Genomic DNA, 21,232 nt, shown 5'->3' on the forward strand with positions numbered 1-21,232 from the left:
GAGTGCTGGTGAGATCAGTCAACAAGTCTAAAAGGAAAGATATAAAAACAATAAAATCACCACACAGTTCAGCTGTCCGACCTTAGTTTTGTTTACAAGATTTCCGAAAGCAAACTGTATGATGCCCTCACTGCCATCTGACTTGATGAGTTATATTCCATTCTTAATTTATATTTCGTATAGATTGGTTTACTATCAATGTAAGACTAAAAAAAACTGGAAAAAGTAGACACAAAGTCTATAATCCAATTTCCTCTCAAGACAACCATTGTTGAGATGTTATATACTACTTCTAGAATCTGCCTACCTATTGAAACAGTGAAGAAAATACTACTGGTACAGTACTATACAGTATACAGTTTTTTCCCCACTGAACATTAAGTCAGACCACTTGCCCAAATCAGTAACAATTCCCCACTAGCCTGATTTTCAATGGTGGCATAAACTGGACATTTTGTTATTTGTATTGGACAAGGTGGTCTCTTTTTTTTTCCATATTGAACAATTCTCTCTGTAATTCTCTGTCAGTATGTATTTCTTTAAGAAATATAATGAAAAAGGATTGTCTAACGGCATGGACACTAAGCCCTTGATTCACGTTACCAAAAGGCTTTCCGCAGACAGTGTACCCCTTTAAATTCCCACCGATGTTTATATGTATTTCACTAAAATCATTAGTACTGAGTACTGTTGCCTTGGGAAAAAAAACCAAAGTAAATCGCTTTGCTGTTTTAATGACCAACAATAGCATTTATTGTTCTAGAGTGATATTTATTTGATAACTTTATGTTTCAGGATCCCATTACATGAATCCCTCAACCATGTCCTTTAAACACCTTTCTGCTGAAGTCTGTGTGGTTCTTTCCTAAAATTTGTATGAGCTTTTAATTAAGTACAGCAAATTTTGTTATAAATACATTATTTTTACTTGGCATTTGGGGGCTCAAAACTCTTAACAAATACTAACATATAATACAGTATTGCTGTTACTAGAGTTCTTACCACTCTGTAATTGTGACTGTGACCTAATGCTTCCTTGTTCAAATATTTCATGTGATTCAAGGATTATCAAGGTTTGGTAAGCTAAAAAAACAGTTTTATTTAAATAATTATTCAAAGAGCTCCACTGTAACTCTTTCAAAATTAATGTTAACAGCAATATTAAAGCAGTGAATCTACTGTTTACAAGTGATTACTGTTGAATTTGTAAAAAAGGATAAATGAAAGGTCAAACTCTAAGAATTTTTATCTGTAACAAAAACTCATTTTCTATTTTAAGTTTGTATGAAAAAATATTTAATAGTTTTTCTTTCATTTGAGAGGCAAAGAAATAGGTAAGGATAAACCAAAAATATTTCTAGCCAATGTTTTGCTTTTTAACATTTTTCTTTCTGAAAATGAATCTAAGCCAAAAAGTTTTCAGACAGAATAAAAACAGGATGACTCCTACGTATGAATCATTTTTGCTATTACATCATATGAAATGGAAATATACAAAACCTAGTAAGAAAACAAAACTGAGAAAACATTCATCCTCCAGTGTAAAATGTAAACACTGTGCCCATTAAATCAATAGGTTGATTCGCATAAAAAACAACAGATGTACTAAGCATTTCATATTTCATTTATTTCTCTTCAAAACCAAACTCAGCCTTCAAAGGGAATAGGATATTCGTATGACATCATAATAGTTCTTACTTAACATTACTTCAAAGGGTCCTCAAAACCTCCTAATTCCTATTTCCATTTATATTCATTTCCATCTGCACGGCAAATCAGTATCCAAAAGTTATCATAACAGAATAAGAAACCAAATTAAAAAAATACTAAATTTCTACTACACAACTATATACTGTGCCAGCTCTATAATATAGAGTTGTTTTCAGGTTTTTATTAGTTATATTTAACTATGAGGAATGACAGTTAAAAGAACTCTGTTTAATTATGTAACATGAATAGACCTTCCAAATAAGAAAAGATAATTTTCTTTTGAATCAAAGAACCAACAGTAGGGATCTATGAAGTTGGGCAGGTAGTTTGAGAATCCCTGAAATGGTATCTAGTTTTCTGTTATCAGATATGAAAAATTTCATCTTCTTTTCCATCTCCTGTGAAAAGCAAGGATCAACAGAGCTACAGTATCTTACCTTGACTGAATAGCAAGATAAATTGTACGACGAAATGAGACTAGATTGATTTCTGTTTTGTCATGAATAGTCACTTTTTGTCCTGAAAGAAATTAAACATAACCAATTACAAAACTACAAAAATAAATGTGAAGAAATGTACATGTATCTCTACATAATAATTTTTCATAAATATTTAGAATCTAGTTTAATAATACTACTACTCTTTTCTGCGGAGTTCAAAGTAACCATTTCTAGTCTCTTGTCATATCTTAGAGTATTTTAATAACTTATGTCAGTTCAAAGAAGTCCAGAATCAAGCCAGAAATATTATTTTTGTTTCTGTGCCACTTGCTCATTTAGACACTATAAAAGGCAGTGCTCATGGTATCGTTTGCTAAGATATTATTTCTAGAGTTATAAACATGACAATTTGGAAGAACTGTAATTTACAGGTGGAAATTCAGTTTCAGAGAACACTGGATTATCATGACAGACTGGATGGGTCCATTTTAAATATGTGTATTTATCAAAATTTTCTCTTATCTAATTCATGGAAACTTCTCTTAGAAATATTTAATAGTTTTTATTTGAACAGTATTTTCACATGAAACAAAAATTCTGAAGTAAATGTAGTACACAGGTAGTTAGGAAACATTTTAAATAAGAAAGACACTGGAAAAATTGAATTTACTTTTATAAAATATGTTGTAGAAAACTAATTACACTTCAAGACAGAACTAAAATGCATTGTGTCTTAGAAGGAAAAGACATACTTTTAATATTTTCAAGTACGTAATGTAAGTAAATAATGACCAGTGTATGTACGTTCTGATGTTTTAACTGAGACTTAACCAAACTAAAGTTCTGAGCTTACTTTTCTGTGAAATAAAGCAATCAAAGCTAAAGAAGATCATGCCTGCTCTGTGCAAACACAGCTTCTGGCCTCCCTACTCTATTTTGCCAAAATGAATAGAAAATATCTCATCACTTTCATGTGTCACATTCATGCCAGGGTTGCAGAAATCACATGCACTCAACATGAATGCATCTTTTTCACAGTTTATAGTCACATGCATAAAATGTCAAATTAAAATTATGCTGATATTAAAAAAAATGATTTCCTTGTTTAATACTTTTAGAGCAGAGTTTTCAACCTTAAATACTGACATTACTGGCTAGATAATAATCTGTCCTGGGGGGCAGTCTTGTGACTTGTAGTATGTTTAACAGCATCCCTAGCCTCCAGCTACCAGATGCCAGTAGCAATTCCCAGGCCTCCACAGATTTTATTTTAGAGGATTACATTAGAATTAATTTACTAATTAATTTTAGAGGATAATGTTAGTTTAATAAATTAAATAATATAATACATAAATAATAAATAAATTTAATGAACAATCCTAATTTATTTTAGAGGATTACATTAAAATTAATTTAATTTCAGAATATTTTACAGTATTATTTGAATGAGCTACACTTTTACCTTCTTCATCTTCTTCTCCCTCTTCCTCCTCTTCTTCCTCTTCCTCTTCACTACTTCCAGCATCTTGGTCTGTGTTTGAGTCACTATCTCCTTCATCAAGAATTTCTACCAGAACAAAGTATAGGAAAATATCAGTGAGCAAGTGATACACATGAATCTCATTCTGAGAAGATAATTCTCAGTTGGCCGAAATCCATAGTGTTGTTCCAGTTTACCACCCAACAAAGATGATCACCCAGGCCTATGTTATTGCCTAAGTGGTCAGAGAGCCGTATGTATCATTCTTCTGCCAGCTAGAAAATGGTCATAAAATAAGGAAGGGATGAAAAGAACAAAGAAATAGTAGATGAAGGTTTTCCAAAACAGCAAGACCACTGGAAAAATAAATTATGAATGGAAACAGGTACACTGGAGTCAAAATAATAGTTCAGCATCAAAAGAGATCGTCTACTATAAAAAGCTAAGGCTAGATCTAGAAAAAAAGAATTTAGGGTAAGAATGTTTTGTGAAAGATGAAGAACGCAGAAAAAATAATTGCATAATTTAGTGTTTACTTTAAATAAACAGTGATGAGATTTTTATTATGTATACTTAAATAGAACATTACAATTAATCTAAAGACTTTCCATATGTAAACAGATACAGAAGTTTAAAAGCCTTAAAAAAAAAATTAGTAAGATAAGCGCTTCACTGGAAAATTGCATCTTAAAATACAACTCACCTTCAGAAGGAGATGAAAACAGTGATGTAAATCAGACAATACGTGGGTCCAGTCACCATATTAATAGTTAACAAATAACAAAAACTAAAATTGTATTTTGCCCAATGGTGTCCTCTATTAATCAGATAAAAGATTTTACAAACCTGGCTAATACTTCACTTTTGCATTTCTAGTACAATCAGAGATTTTAATATAAAGTTTTGGGGTGAACTTATTTTTAGGAAAATTCTACTTTCTTATATTTAACTGAGCACTATAAATCAGGAGCTACATATAACATTTAATGTTAGCAGAAAACTTCCTATCTTAAAAAATAAATCATTTTATTAAAATGAAGAGGTGTCATTCAATCCTTAGCTGACACACAAATCCCAAGAATACTTCTAACAAATGTGACTTCAAGTAATAATCTAATGTGTCTAGTTTCCTATTACATAATGTGGCTTAGACAGACTTTTAAGAGAGGAAACTATTTAGCATTCAATAGTAGGAAGACAGGCACTCCTGCTGTTTTCCCAAATGCTGTAAGACCTAAAACACAAGTGCACCTGGGTCACTCTAAGGTGCTAATTACTAAAGCTGTGCCCACTTCCTGCTGTGGCCATTTTTTTTATGCCAGTTCTAGAACATTTTATGAAAGAATGAAGGTCAAATGAATTGTCTAGTCGTTTACATCATCCTCTCCTCATCTCTCCACTTTAGAATCTACTTACTGAAATCACTTAGGCAATGATAATTGGATTTCATTAACTGAATGAAGCAGTGGTTTCAAAGTATGCTCTGTGAGTCCCTCAGGGGTCAGTGAGGCCTGTCAGGTGGTCTGCGAGGTCAAAATTGTTTTCATAACGATACAAAGACATTATCTGCCTTTTCACTGTGCTGACATCTACAGTGGTCCAAAAGCAATGGGGGTTGAAACCACTGCAACCTGAGCACAAATCAAGGCACCAAACTGCACCAGTCACTGTGCTCTTTACTGCCATGCTCTTGCAGGAGGTTTTAAAAAGCCAGTCTGACTTAAGAATGCCCTTGAAGAGGAAGGGCATTTCATTTCATTAAATCTCAGTCCTTATGTGTAGGCATGAACAACAAAACATGAAGTTCATGTACGGCCCTTCTGTTAAAGACAGATGCACAATGGTGATGGTTATCTTAGAGAAAAGCACCTATGTGACTGCTTGGACCTGCCACGGGAATTCGCTACATTTTTCATTTTTACTTGACAGAATGGCTGACGTTAGTTGTTAGGCATTTTGTCAGACATTTTCTCAAATATAAACAAAGTGAGACTGTCACTTCAAGGAAAATAATTAAAAATATTTACCCCCATGATAAAATCAGAATTCTCAAGAGAAAATTAGAGTTTTAGAAAACTCGTATCCATTCTCGTGAGCTTGACAGTTTCCCAATACTCAGAGTTCTCTGGTAAGACAGGTGGCAATATTAATAAATGTGATTTCTTGATACTGTGCTAATTTAATTTTGATAATGTTAACATGTTAACACTTGGAAGATATGCATAACTGCGTGAATTGCTATTTCCCAAATGATCAGTGGAGCATGTTACGAAATCATGCATGGGTAAAAGATCCATTCAAAGTGATATGCCAGGGGATTTTAATGTAATAGAGTATGAAAATTCATGAATACTGTTTCAGGTTTCACATTTCAATTAATCTTTAAGAAACTATCAGCTTTTGGGGGCACCTGGGTAACTTAGTCAATTAAGTGTCCGATTCTTGATTTCGGGTCAGGTCATGATCTTATGGTTCATGTGACTGAGCCCCACTTTGGGTTCTGTGTCCACAGCATGGAGCCTGCTTGGAATTCTCTCCTTCTATTTCTCCTTCTCTCTCTGCTCCTCCCCATCTTGCACTCTCTCTCTCTCAAAATAAATAAACATTAAAAAAAAAACAAAAAACACCCAAAACTATTAGCTTTTAAATACAGGCATACTCTTAAGGAAGAATATACACATTATCTGAAAAGGCTATTAAAATACTTCTCTCTTTTCCAACCACATATTATCTGTGAGGCGAAATTTTTTTCCTATACATCCAAACAACCTATTGCAATAGACTGAACACAAACAATATGAAAATCCATTTCCTATTAAGTCAGATATTAAATTGTACAAAATATATGAAACATGCCATTTTTCTTAAATTTCTTTTGTCTCATAAAGTAGTCATTAAGAGTAGAAAGGGATCTTGAGTTCAAAGAGTTTAAGAAAGTGCTACAATTAAAGAAAGTACCACTTTCCTGGCACTGCCCAACTGCTGATATCGTAAAGAAACAGATGGAGAGTTCCCAAGTTAAAAAAAACAAACAATAACAAAAAAAACAACAGGTATGGTAAAAATTCCATAAATCCATTTAGCATCTTTGAGGGATACTGTAGAAAAGGAAGTTCATAAGAAAAGAAGGCAAAATGGGTCCAAGGAATTCTCCATGTTTAGAAACTAAATTATAATAGCAAAAGGAATCTGGCCGTTGCAGTGAAATGCCCCTAGGAACCTGGTACCTAAGAAGAGAAATCTATTTATTGAACCAGATTTGTAGAATAGCGTATAGAAATGTGAAGCTGCTTACACTTTACTTGCTATTTCATTCTACTTCCAAATGACTAAAATAGGAAATGCAGGCAGTGACAGAGCTCTAGGCTGCCTGCTTGCTTCCTGAGAGATTTCAGAACAGTAAGTACTTCTCACACAAAATCACAGCTTGAGGGAAATGGAACTCATAAAATTGTAATTATAATATAATTATATAGGTAATTCTGAATATTAGCTTTAGAAGAAAAATGATACAAATGTGAAAAAAAAAACATTGCCTAAATACTGGCTCTATACTTTATTTATCCTTAAACAAGTAACATTTACATCAAACAAGTTTTGTAACTTGTTCTAGGTCACTTAGCTTGTAAAGGCAGACAAAATACAAACCAAAGTCTGTCCAAAGTTAGTGTTTACAATACATCGGCAACATACAAATGATAATAATAATCAATTTATCAATTTATTGACCATTGATACCCTGTCTGGAATTATTGATTTTATCAGGATATCAATCTGCTCTCAAGAAATAATAAAGTACAGCACTTTATAATAAAAGAATAGCATTCAGTTGATCATTAAATCAGGGGTAAACTTAAGTACTAATTCTTAAGTGGCAGTGAAGTTAAAATGAAAGCCACCAGTAATTCTTAAGTGGTAGTAAATAAAATAAAGGCCATTAGTAATATATGGATATTTCTTAAGAGGAATAAGACTTAAGGGCTGTATAATTTAAACACAGGGAAAGAGGAGAGGGACAAAGAGGTAAATAATTTAGAATGAAGTAATACCACCAACAAGCACTAGGCAGAATACTAATGCATGGGGAAAAAAGTGAAGAAAATGGCTTCATAAGAGCAGAGATTTCATCAGGTCAGTGATCTAAACCTTTCTATTAGTATTATAGAGCTACATGAATTGCTTCTACTAATCCAAAATAGACTATAAAATTCTACCTACCTTTCTTAATAGCTTTGTACTTCTCTTCATTCTCCATGAAATTAGGATCCATCTTGAAAACATCTTAAAAAAAGAAATTAAAAAATAGTGTTTATTTTCTATACTTACATTTGTTGGTGTCCCACGTCCCAAATCTCCCCCAACCCCTGACTCACTAAGAACATCTTCCGGATTATAGTCATCCTCCAGAGGAAGCATATGAGTGAACTGATCATCTTCTTCTACTAAATCAAGTCCTTCTAGGATAACAGGGTGGTCCTTAAATCCATCCTTCCGTACAGCAAACATCACTTCAATCATATACTGAACTCTTTTATCAATTTCAGACTCATGGAGAATATTTCGGAGGCGCTCAAATATAGCTAAAGTTAAAATCAAAGAAAAAAACAGGAAAATAAGCAAAAAATATAATACTCAAGCCAAAGCTCGATATCAAACTGAGAGCATATACTTGCCATTGATTCCTCTTGGTGACACCTGTGTTAATTTAAGGCCACATTCCTTGAGAAAACCAATAGCTACTTCAACACTATCGTCAGTTGGTCTTTCCAGGAGCAAAGTGAGCATCTCTAGGCATAAAACTTCATGTGCCTTAAACAGAATGAAGACATATGGAATAGAGAATATACTTTTAAATACATTAACCTACTATTAACAGTAATTTAAAAAATTAGCAAATCTTGTTTTTGCAGCAATATTATACATTTGATGAGCAAAGTTTTATAATGCATATAGAAATACTCCAAATATGGGATAAAATTTTTTTTACTTTCATTAGGCATCTTTTAAAAATTTCCAGATGATTGTTCCAAAAATCTGAATTATACTAAATACAACTATTTGATTTATCTCCAGAAGAAATAATTCTTCTTACATGTATCAAACGATATGTTTATAGGAAATGCCATAATTAACTTCCAAATATAAGCTAAAAATTATGTACTAATTTTTTACAATCACTATGTGAAGAATAGTAATACTATTATTTTTTCTAATACCCTTCTTCACAACCACAAGTCTTTACAGCCATTTCCCAGGTCATTCTATCAGCCACTCTGTTATTTAGCAAATAGTTCATAAATTATATGAATAATTTTATCCAAAAATATCTTAACTGTTTCTGGTACTCAAGGACACTTTTGAAATACTTCCCTCTATTTTTTTTTTTTTTAACTAAATCAAGTTATTTACACTGGTCACGTTTGAAACTTAGTACTTGTAAATAATGCCAGGAAGGGTGGGAATAAAATTCTCCTGAGAATCTTTGCTGTGAAAAGAAAATGTATCAGGAGGCACTTTTAAGACACTGTCTATATGCCTTTCTAAGGTTGGATCCTTCTTTGAGATGGGGAGGGAAACAGTCTAACTCTTAGGAAAATATTCTTTCCACTGAGCACAATATCAAAAACACATCTTAACAGTCTTATATCAGTGATTAGAAAATATTGCCCTGTACCATAATTGAGAAGATCTAAAATATTTAACATTTTAACTGTTTTGTAGCAATGCCTAAAATATCTTCAAAATGAGTGTAGTTAATATACATTCAAAACTAAAACTTACTATCTGTTCTGTTATAGGCACGTGAAATTAAGTCTCCATGGTCTTAAGAAGCAGGTTAGCGTTGTAGTAATTTAACTCATTAGGTTAAAATCTAATAGATTTCTAAGAGTGAACACTGGAAAGCATTTCATGTAGGAAAGAATTAAAATATTAATGGTAGATAAATAAGATTAAGTGTGACTTCAAAATTCTTCATCTTATATGTAGAAAGAAACCTTTGAGTGCTAATAAGAGCAATTTTATTATTTTCAAGTTTAAACAGAAATTAAATTAAAAAAACCCCTCTCAAATAGATCAATGGATGAATACAAAATAATCATAAAACCTGAACAATAAAAAGACAAAACTATTTACATTTAAAACAGATTAAAATTACTTAGAATTACTTAAAATTTATATTTTATAAACTGATTCTAAGAATATATGACTTTATATACTATGTAGTTGCAGAGAAAAGAATTTCTTATAGAATAGAATATCAGCACGAGGTTCTCAAAACAACAGGTACAGGAGAAAAGAGTAGAAGAAATATCAACTTTATTGTCTTATAAATATGATTAAATTATATTCTTTGAAGGAATAATTTATAGTTGAATAACCACATATAGTATTATCAATGTGATAAAATACTTTTCTGTGTTCCTCTTTTTATTTAAGAATGTTAAACACGTTTATTATAGTTTTAAAACTAAAATATCATCCAAGATACTTTTCTAAAAGACTACAAGGCGAAACAAAAATAGAGATGTGTCAATGAAGTGGCATCAAGCATGTGGTCTAATGCCACTGAACGGCATCAAGTATTAAAAATTACTTACCACGTTTTGGTTAATAAGATGTGCCACAAATTTTGAAGCAGTCAAACAAAGTTGCTGAAAAGTGAACAGAGACAAAGTAAATCTATAAACTAAAACCAATTTTCAGTTAACTACTGAATCTCCAGCTCACTTACACACTCTACTTAAAATATGTAGCACACAAACGTAATTTTTATAGTACAGAAAGTTACAAGATAAAAACTATTACATGTGAAATAGTGCCGTTTCTGGCTAAATAATTACAATTCTGCAGTTATAGCCATTGTGTCTGTGGCTCATCATTAGTCGCCAGGGATATTTAATAAAACAAAAAAATGTTCTCATGAAAGGAATACAAGGAATTCCTATGTAGCAATTAATATTGCTTACCACTGTTGATAATAGATTAGTCTGTCCCTATGTGGCAGGCAATTTACAAGCCCATAATATATACCTTATCATTTCTTCGATAGCCTTTTCGAAAATTAAGAATTAACCTCTTGAGGATTAATTCTCCGATTTGTGGAAATTTTGAGTTGATAATTGCCACTAATGCTGCATAAACATGGGTGAAGATCGGAGAAGCACTCTGTGCTTGCAAAACAGATCTGGACAGCAGGCCTCTGTTTAAAAAAGAAAAAAAAGAGTCAATAATCACCAAATTAGTTAAAAGAAAAAAAACATTTAAAATCCAGCAATATGACTCATCTGTAAATAAACACAATAGCTAAAACTGGACTAAATCTTCCTCACCTTATCTAGTCTTACTGATAAACAAAAACTTTTGAAAAACAAAACTTCGGATCTGTGCTTTTTTTAAAACAGCTTTGTCTACAATTATTTTCTTCAAAATATTTTTTTCTCTAAATTCCTCTTTTCCTTGCTTATGTCTCTTCGATCTAATCATGAATTTGAGTTTTTAAAGCATTTTATACTAATATGTTTTACATCTTCAAAAAAGTGAAGGAAAAAAAGATCTGCATCAAAAACTAAAATTAGAAGTTGAATTTCCACTGTGAGCCCATCATTTATATAAAATTAATTCTCTGATTAAAGACAAATTTGGATGGTTTCCATCTTTAAGCCTATGTTAGTAAAATGAAGATTTGGAATACTGCTATGAGACAGACACAGTTAAAGCATTGCAAGAATAATAATGCTAAAACAATGACAGGAAAATATAAGGTTCCACTTCTAACTCATTCCGAAGTGAGCATGGTTGTATACGCATTTGATAAGGGGAGAAATGCAAAGTGAGCTAACTGAAGAGTTATTTCTAGCAATGTAATGACAAATAATTACCGGATTGCCAAAATGCAGGAAAACAATATCTTAACAGTTATTAGGTTTAACTTTGACAACTGAATCACCACAGTAGAAAATGAGAAAAGAACACCCAGCTTATAAACTGTGAGATCTTAAGCAACCCATAAAGCTTCTGCTGCTTTCTGACTAAAACGGGAGAGCTCTACCTACCTTTTAAGGACAGTGGGTGCCTGTTGGTCAACTTTTATATCCCCACAACATGCTACACCTTACTTTATATGACCTCCCCACAATGTTTTTGAGATGATAAATCAAGGTCATGTGAAATGACATCGGAAAGCATCCCTCAGACTTTAAAATAAAAAATAGCATATGAAATATTTCTATTTCCTGACCCTTTTAAAATCATGACCATTTAAAACCACAGAGAAAATGACTGTCACTCCCTTCTGCTTTTCTAAAATTTACCACTGATTTTTCTCATTTCTTTCCCACTCGCACTTTGCTTTCATTAGAAATGAACGTTATATAATAACATTTTAATAATAAATAAATATTATAATATAAATATAATAAAAATAAAATAAAATATTAATCATTCCTCATGAGTTTAAATTAGAAGTATTCAGTAAACAAATATCTGCCCCAAAATCAGTATGTGACATCAAACCTTCTCAAAAAGCAAAAACTCCATGCAATTTCTAACAGTGAAGCACAAGTTATTTGTTAGTAGTTTACATTTTTACAAGAACTGCATTTTAAATAATTATTCTCAACTACTATTCAAGCAGCACAATGAATTAGTGATTATTGTCCATGTGGATATTATGTTCCTTTGAAAAATTGCTATGAAATACTATAAATAAAATAGATGATGCTTACCTTCCTCTAACTATATTTTCTTGAAGAAGTTCTTGAATAATAATACCTATATTAGAAATGTTGACTTTGTTGATAAGACCATTGATTGACTTCTTTAGGGCCTCCCAACTCATCCTCTGGTATGCTAAGCTAAAAAGAATTGATTTTAATAAAGTGAAAACTTACACAATGATTACAATAACAAGAGGTTATAATAAGAACTTAAAAAATACTTAGTGTTCCTTTGTTTTTAACATTATATTCACAAATGACCTCAAAGTGCAGTAAAATATATGACTATATGACTACAAATACATAGATTATATCCTAAACCATATTTGATGTTCTGTACATATGATGCTCATCTATAGATCACTTCTCTTTAATAATATAACAAAATTGTGTAAGGATAATGTTTTATTCTTATATCCATGTACATTACAAATCATAATATCCATTTATTAGATTCAATGCATATTTATTTTACATTATAACATTCACTTACTTTGAATTATCTTTAAAAAATATTTAAAAATGACAGTTTTAAAAAATTTAAATTATAATATGAAGTATCCAAATATAAGCCATAAAAAGATTTTTATTATGACCTTTCTCATAAAAGCATGAAAAAAACCAAATATTTTAAACTATAAAGAAATGGTAAAATTTACAGGAAAAGGAAAGGTCACATGAAATCATAGGGCTGAAAGACTGTTGTATTTTAAAGAACATCTCTACATTTAGGCAGTAATCCCACAGCTATATTGGCTGTTTTTTAACTTAGATCTCAGGCAAATAATTTAGCCTAATTGGGTTTATTTTCTTTTAAAGTTCTAAAATTTTATGGTTTTTACATTTATTTCTCTGTGAAATATGATTTCACCTGCAGAAAGTCATATCTTTTTTTTCTTCCTTATACTTCTCTGGCAGTCTGGTGAAGCTGATGGACTTCTTGGAATAATATATATAAATATATAGGACTACAAAGGATAGCAATCATATTTAAATAGTTTTCAAAGCATGAAAAGAAAAAAAGTTTGATACAGTATTCTATGTGTGTGTCTTTTTTTAAAATATTTATTTTTGGGAGAGGGAGAGAGACAGACGGCGAGTAGGGGAGGGGCAGAGAGAAAGAATCTGAAGCAGGCACTGGGCTCTGAGGTGTCAGCACAGGGCCCGATGCCGGGCTCAAATTCATGAACCGCAAGACCATGACCTGAGCTGAAGTCGGAAGCTTAACAGAATGAGACATTCAGGAGCCCCTCTATGTGCTTAACACATTAAATAATACAAGGTGGTGGTGGGCCTAATCACTTCTTTAATTTCCAAATTAGCATGGCCATAAACAATATTTTGAGATATTAATATAATAATAATAATAATCTGTTAATACTAATACTACTACTACTACTACTACTAATAATAATAATAATAATCTGTTAATAATCTGTTAATACTATGATCTACTGCCTACATTCCTAATATAAAGAAATGCCAAATTTTAGTGAGAGATTAGGAATAATAAAGATGCAATTTTTTTCTTTCCATTTACATTCACAGATTGCCTAAATTCTACCCATGGGTAGAAGGTCTGTAGGTTACAAGTCCCTGTTCTGGAGTGGCTTACCAAGGCAGAGGTGGTGAGAGCAGTCTGCCCTGGTGCGGAAGAGTTATTTCATCACTGACGTTGTCCTCAGAAGATACTGAGGACAAAAAGCGGACTCACCTGCAGTTAATTATATTGTTTTTAAATTCCGTATAGATCATGTATCCCCTAAATGCCTGCATCTGAGGTGGGCAGAACACTCCCAATGGCCCCCAACCTCATCCCTTTAGTATGCTATTATTTGAGAAAGATCAATGGCTTAAAAACTAGCCTAATTAATAAGATTGTTGATACACAATCAATCTCTCTATATAAAGCTTGGAAAAAAACTAATCAAGTACAATTGTACTTCCTAATTAAGAAGCCTAATTAAGAATAGAATTCACCTGACTTATTATCTACTAAAAGCAAAGTCTGTAGGCTTCTTTTAGAGACTTCTACTTCTCCCTGTTCCTTGTCCCCTACCTATGAACAGACTTAAAATGTATATAAAATTATCTTCCAGGAATCTGTGTAAAATTACAAACACTGTGGACTCTTCTCCACCCACTTTATTTACAAGGAAGTAAGACTTGGCTTAATAACAATGTTTCTGGTCTTTTACAATTAGGATTGCTTTGGACAGAATTGGGGACCATGACTCTTTCTCACTAATGTTGCTACTACTGCCTCGGAGAGCAGAGAGCAAAATGCTTACATGCTCATGAAGCTCCTACTGACCACAGAAGCCCTTTCCAAATCCCTTCCCAACATAACACTGCAGGCATTGCCAGCAAGTACTGGAATATGACACATACAGAGAAACTTACTAATTAGTTTTAAATTTAATGTCATCTAATGTCCCTTTCTAGCTCATAAATTTTACAAATTTTATCTCAAATATTTATACTTGATATAAATGGCATTTCTACTTCCAGCCAATTCATGAAGTAACTTTAGATTTCATTTATAAAAAGGTTCTCAAGTACTTTCAAGTTGCCATTAAAATACCTATGAAAGATGTGGGAACACTACTGGCTCACCTGGAAATCTGTTTTTCTTAAAGTGTAGCTACTCTCTATCCCATCTTTTTATTACCTAACTGGCAACTGAGTGATCATTTCAATCTTGGATTGTATTACCTCATTCTGCTAGAGAATAACATCTTGAAAACTTAGCTGTATTTTCATTCATAGTTCTTCTCGTCTCAATTATTTTGAAAAGGGAAGTGAAGATATGTATTTTCAGGGTGTATGTTCATATATGAATTTCGACTGTTTGCCTTAGCAAAAAATTATAGTCTAACATGGCATGGTCTAAGAAAAGTATGGGTAGAGAAAACTGTCAACTTCATGTCATAGATTAGTATAGGAGTTGGCAAACTACATCCATGACCCAAATGCATCCTATAGTCCATTTTTATAAATAAAGCTTAACTAGAACAAAGCCATATTCATTTGTTTACATATTACCTATGGCTGTATTCACAGCATTCAAGAGCAGAGTCGAGCAGCGGCAACAGAGAGAACAACGCATAAAACCTAAAATATTTACTACCTGGCCTTTCACAGAAAAAGTTTGCCACTCTTGGTTTGGTATAACTGGAAAGATCCATTTTAGCTCTAAAATATCAATAATGCTCTTGACTATCTATGAACAATGGATACTACTAATAGGCATGCATACAACTATAAAAGGAATAGTTTGAAAATAGTAAAAATAAAAGATCTTTCCTTAAACTCTTTGATTTACTCATGCAAAAAAATAAAATGTTGAGCTAATGTCAGGGCAAATAGTAAGCAGAGCTCCAAGGGAGCTTACGGAATAAAGAAGAGAAGTCTAATTTGAGGTCCCTACCATTTTGGACTGGTAATGTAAACTCTCAATAGCCAAGGTTAATTAGACCACAGTTGATTTTTTTTCAGAAAGGGTATCATCGCTTTGTACACTTAGTGATATTAACATGCCTGTTTTTATCTGTAATCTGCTCTTGCATCATCCTGAGCTTCGCAGGAGGAATATATGCTCCACCAGTACGAGTAAGAAGAGGATCCAGTTCATCTTTCTTCTTCTTTGCAGTAGGTTCATCCTGAGCAGGGGAATTCTGGGTTACTGACGGTTCTGGGCTTCTTCTCCCAGGAGATGGGGATTTCCGAGACCTTTTACGATCAGCATCTCTTTCTCTTTCTCTGCGTTTTTCTCGGTCCCTACTTCTGTAATATTTAAAAAAAAAATTTTTTTTTTGGAGAAAGACCATATAAATTACATTCTTAAATGAGCTACATACCAAATGAGCAAGACCATTTGCAGGTCACAAATTCAGATAAGGAAAAGTGGTTTGGAATGGTGAAGAAATGCTTCACAGAGAAGATAGAACTTAAAAGAGGTCTTCAAAGCTTGACAGAATTTACACTGGGGCAAGTTGAGGAAAGTGGAGGAGGAAGGAGGGCATTCTGCAACTAGTGGAAGACAGAGTAACTACTAGAAAAGTGAGCAGGGATGTTCAAGCTAATTAGCAGAATAGTCAGGAAACAATAAGGAATCATGTATAATGGCAGTTGGAAAGATGAATTTGAGTCAGACTATGAAATCTTTAAAGACAAGGAACAGACTTCAAGTTTTTTATACTGGAGTTGATGGGGAATCATTAGTAGCTTTTGAGTGTGATAATGATGTGAAAATAGTGTTTTAAGAAGACAATTTAGCCTCTGACTTACATGATAAACTGTATAAAGAAGAAACCAGAATTTATCTCCAAATGGCAATTTAGAAGTAAAATTATCTTAAAAAACTGTAACATTTGAAATTATTCCTCCATAGAAGTGGCATTTAAAACCTCAGAATATCAGAAACATCTGGTTATTCGAGACAGTGTAAAAAAAATCAAAAATCAACTACTTTCTACCTATAAGTGCCCATTCTTAAGCTATCATTTTTGTAGCTGAGTATCCATTCTGAAGCTAACATTTTAAAACAGTCAAGGTATTATTCCCTGAAATGACCAAGAACTAATGGGAAACAGTGAGTGAGTATCCATTCTTAGGCTAACATTTTTAAAACAATCAAGGTATTATTCTCTGAAATTATCAAGAACTAATGGGAAATAGTAAATACCTGCTTTTTGCTATTTTTTCTGAGAAGAATTTGTCCACTTAGTTATTTTTTACCTATACTACCTGGGAAACTCAGATCATTCTGCTCACACTTTGGGCACCATGAGTTAAATGAATATAGTAAATAAAAACAAGTTTCATTTATCACTATTACCAGGAAACTGCTGGCTAGATTTTAGCTAGATCTAGGAAGGGTGTATTTGAGATGGTCTGTCTTAACAAACAGTAATACAACTTACACACAAAGAGAAAGCAGTCACCTAGCCAGGTAGATGCAGAGAAGCTGCTTTGAAACTTAAGTATACCACTATCCATGGAGACACAGTGAACAGAAGGGAAGAAAAGTGGTTCCAAATAGACACGTTAATTAGTCACAAAGCCAGGTGCACTGAAATCTAGGCAGTGATTTGCAACTGAGTTGCTTCTTATTGTGAGTGTGATATGTTCCAAGAGAGCAGCTACAGCAGGAATTTACTGGCATCGGTTATGATTCTTCTGAGAAACACTAGGTAAGACTGCTAGCTGGCTGATAAACTTGCATCTTTATAATTTTAATATTTGGACCTTCGGAGTGCAGAGGTAATAGAGTCAGTCTTCTTTGAGACTAAATAGCATCTCTTCCAATGCTTTCATACTGTTAGCTTTTATTTCTACATAATACACAGTCTGCTTACTTCATAGTATTGCTGTACGGATCAAATGAGACTTATGTACATACAATGGACCAAAAACAGTTACAATGAAGCAATTGTCAGAGATTTTGGAAAAAAACATGGGCATTGGAGTCAAAATTGAATTCAAATCCCAGTTTCATTGTCAACCAGATAGGCAACTGCAACCTCAGGTAAATTACTTAATCCCTTCAAACCCACTTTTTAAAATTTGTAAATTGTGAAAAATAGTATCTAGTTTTAAGTGTTTTAACCGTATTTGACAAAGTATGCAGAATGCCCAGCTCACCAATTATGATGGCAGTCGTTGTTCTTAATGGGTGTCATTAAGGTGATAGCAGATGAGCCTGGCTTTTGGAGGTTAATTTAATCTGACATTTTGGTTTTAGATATAGTATATTAGAAAGTAAGTAGTGAGAAGGAAAGTTTGGCTGCAGATATCACATAACGTGATTAGCTCCAAACTGCAGAGGAATTTAATCAAAATTTTAATGGGGGTATAGTCTTGGTAGTCATGGAGTGGGTAATATGAGGGAGATATCAAAAGATACAGACCTCAGTGAACAATAAAATATGGTAGACAAGTTTTTGAACATGGATGACCAATAATAAGGTGGGTAGTCAAATTCTCCAAAGGCGCAGGAAAGAATATATTTAGATTAAAAACTAGACGGGCAGCTTCACTCTCACTGTCCTAGTGCCATCATGCAGCAAAGTAAACTGAGATCACTCTATCCATATGGTATCAATGACTTTCATTCAGTAAGGGACCTCAAAAACTCATCCTCATGCACTACAGTATCCTATCATGAATAAGAGCTTAGGCTCAGGGTCAGACAGACCTGGACTTGCCACAGACTTGCTTCTAAAACAAAAACAAATGACTTAATTCTCTATGCCTCAGTTTCTTCATCTATAAAATACACAATAGTATCTACTTCATATATTTACTGCAATAAGGAGTTAATCCACATAAAGTCTTTATTAGAAACCTGGCACCTAAGAACATCCGTTTAAAATTAGCTATTATTGTTTTCATTATGAAGCGTAAAAAAAAATTTAAACGAGTGTGATTTTTCTATAGTTAAAATTTCCAGTACTAACCGCGACTCCATGCTACCATCATGAGATCGTCCTCTTCTTGAACGCTCATAGTCCGATCTGCTGTAATCAATGCAATCTCTATCCCGAGGGGATCTGTCTTGTTCTGCATATCTAACACATAAAATAAGAAAACCAAAGTTATAAGATGAAAACAACTATGTTATAAATACTTAGCAAAGTCATATACTGGTAATGCTAAAGTAACTCTACGACTGAACAATGTCTTATCAAACTATTTTTAACAAACAGCTTATTTGGTTGACATTCATTTAGTCTTGACTATAGAAGCTTTCAGCTTGTGTACAAAATAACTACTAGAGTTCACGTAACCAAACCTGTCATCCTGATTCACACTGTCTCAAGTAAAGGATTATATATCTGGATATCATATGTAGTTAGCATGAAAAAGGCCACCCTGCAATGACTCATTTGCCTAGTTGACTCGTTTGCCTAGTTGACTCATTTTATCAAAGCAATAATCACAAATGAGACCAACGTCATGGGTTGGCCTCCATAAAGAACAGTTTAACTCACTCCAACAGACATCCAAAAAACATCAGCTGTTATTCTTGAATCTGCTTTACCGAATAGCAGTGCAAACAGATCGAAATTATTAGCAAACAAGGATGACAGTATAAGATCTGCCTTAAACCTAAAACAATAAAATCAGAGAACCTTAAGAGAAGTTAAACATGTACACACATAATAAACATACATAGTAACATACACAGTAATTATAGTGATTCATATTTCATGTATAGTTAACCCTTGAACAACTGCGGGTTTGAATTGTGAGGGTTCACCTATACATGATTTTTTTCCAATAAATACAACCTAGTACTATAAATATATGTTTCTCTTCCTTATGATTTTATTAACAACATTTTTTCGCCAGCTTACTTTATTGTAAAAATACAGTATGTAACACAGATAACACATGCAAAATATTAGTTGACTGTTTATGTTGCTGGTAAGGCTTCTGGTCAACAGTAAAGTATTAGTAGTCACTTTTTGGGGAGTTAAAAGTTATAAGCAGATTTTTGACTGCAGAGGGCACCACTGCCTCTAACTCCCAGGCTGTTTAGGGGTCAACTGTATACCTCTACAAGTAATTTATATACATACAGATATAGGTGTGCATCAGTACATGCAGAGAGTTGTTTTTTTTTTCTTTTAGACAGAGTAGATGATTGATGAAAAGTACTAAGTAGTTGCAAACCATCACAATTAACTTGATGTCAATGAAACAAAAGTTTTTAGAGACAGCAGAGTGGCATAAGAAGAAAGAAAGTACATATGGGGTAAGGCAGAGATCAGACAACTGAAAGAAGATTTAGAAAATGCTTTTCCCTTCATAAATTATTTTTAATGGCCATAGTTCACTAAGTGAAATAATCAAAGTACTACTATGAATGCCTGATGAACATTAATAGTAATATTTGTCGGGGTGCCTAGGTGGTTCAGTTAAGCATGTGACTCCTGATTTCGGCTCAGGTCATGCTCTCACGTTTTGTGGATTCGAGCCCCCCATGGGGCTCTTCACTGACAGGTCGGAACCTGCATGGGATTTCTCTGTCTCTCCCTCTGTCTCTGTGTCTCTCCCACTTGTGTGCTCTCTCTCAAAATAAATAGTTAACTTAAAACAATAGTAATATTTCTAGATCTTTGATCTTAACACAATTATAAGATATGATACACATAAAAGCATTCTGAAATCTATTAAGAGCCATGTATAGGACAGTGGTAACAAAAGCAACACTTCAAAATAATTTCAACTCCGTTTTCCACTTTATAAACTTTCATTTAGTATCCATTTCAATTTATAAAACTTTAATTTTTTGATATGCTGAAATTATTCTTTCTCACCTCCAAAATTAGATAAAATCTAGAATTATTTACTAGAAACTACCAGAAGAGTCATTCAAAAATGATTTGTCCTCAAGCTTATTCAAATAATACTGAAAACCATCAAAAATAAATTGTTCACCCTAAAATTAGGAACCTAACAGCTAAATAATTTCTTAAACTTATTATAAAAAATTTAAATTGCAGAAGCACATAAAATTATTTACCTGTCTTCTGGAGAGGAGGTCCTCTGATATGAATTATAGTTTTCCCTTCTGTCATGACCAGAAGAATGCTTTCAAAGGGAAAAAAAAGAGGGAGGGGGGGACATTTAAAAAATTATGATAAAAACACACAGAAAATGAAATATGTCTTTCAGAAAAACAGAAGTGCCGTACAAATTATTTCAAAACATTTTTTTAAATCATAAGAATAATACATGTTATCTAAATAGTACATAAGATAAAAGAAAATTTTCAGGGCCTCCAAGGTAAATATCTGTGGCAGATCTCTGGTTTCACTATGAACCAACCACTTTTTTGAAACAAGAAAAATTCAAGATAGAAGAAAATAATTCTC

The 21,232-nt window shown here is 32.9% G+C and overlaps 1 protein-coding gene across 1 annotated transcript in view; it reads right to left on the bottom strand.

Moving 5' to 3' along the window:
- The window catches only part of CWC22 (CWC22 spliceosome associated protein homolog), a 55,553-nt gene that overhangs the window by 15,294 nt on the left and 19,027 nt on the right, over positions 1 to 21,232 (bottom strand). Inside the window, exons 3-13 of the mRNA XM_015086842.3 lie at positions 20,881 to 20,948; positions 18,809 to 18,919; positions 15,888 to 16,133; positions 12,357 to 12,485; positions 10,663 to 10,831; positions 10,230 to 10,283; positions 8,304 to 8,439; positions 8,004 to 8,210; positions 7,849 to 7,911; positions 3,613 to 3,717; positions 2,148 to 2,229 (exon numbers count right to left, since the gene is read on the bottom strand). Coding sequence (XP_014942328.2) covers positions 2,148 to 2,229; positions 3,613 to 3,717; positions 7,849 to 7,911; positions 8,004 to 8,210; positions 8,304 to 8,439; positions 10,230 to 10,283; positions 10,663 to 10,831; positions 12,357 to 12,485; positions 15,888 to 16,133; positions 18,809 to 18,919; positions 20,881 to 20,948 — 1,370 coding nt within the window. The remainder of the gene's footprint in view (positions 1 to 2,147; positions 2,230 to 3,612; positions 3,718 to 7,848; positions 7,912 to 8,003; positions 8,211 to 8,303; positions 8,440 to 10,229; positions 10,284 to 10,662; positions 10,832 to 12,356; positions 12,486 to 15,887; positions 16,134 to 18,808; positions 18,920 to 20,880; positions 20,949 to 21,232) is intronic.

This window comes from Acinonyx jubatus, chromosome C1 (genome assembly GCF_027475565.1).
Source record: "Acinonyx jubatus isolate Ajub_Pintada_27869175 chromosome C1, VMU_Ajub_asm_v1.0, whole genome shotgun sequence".
Classification (NCBI taxonomy): domain Eukaryota; kingdom Metazoa; phylum Chordata; class Mammalia; order Carnivora; family Felidae; genus Acinonyx; species Acinonyx jubatus.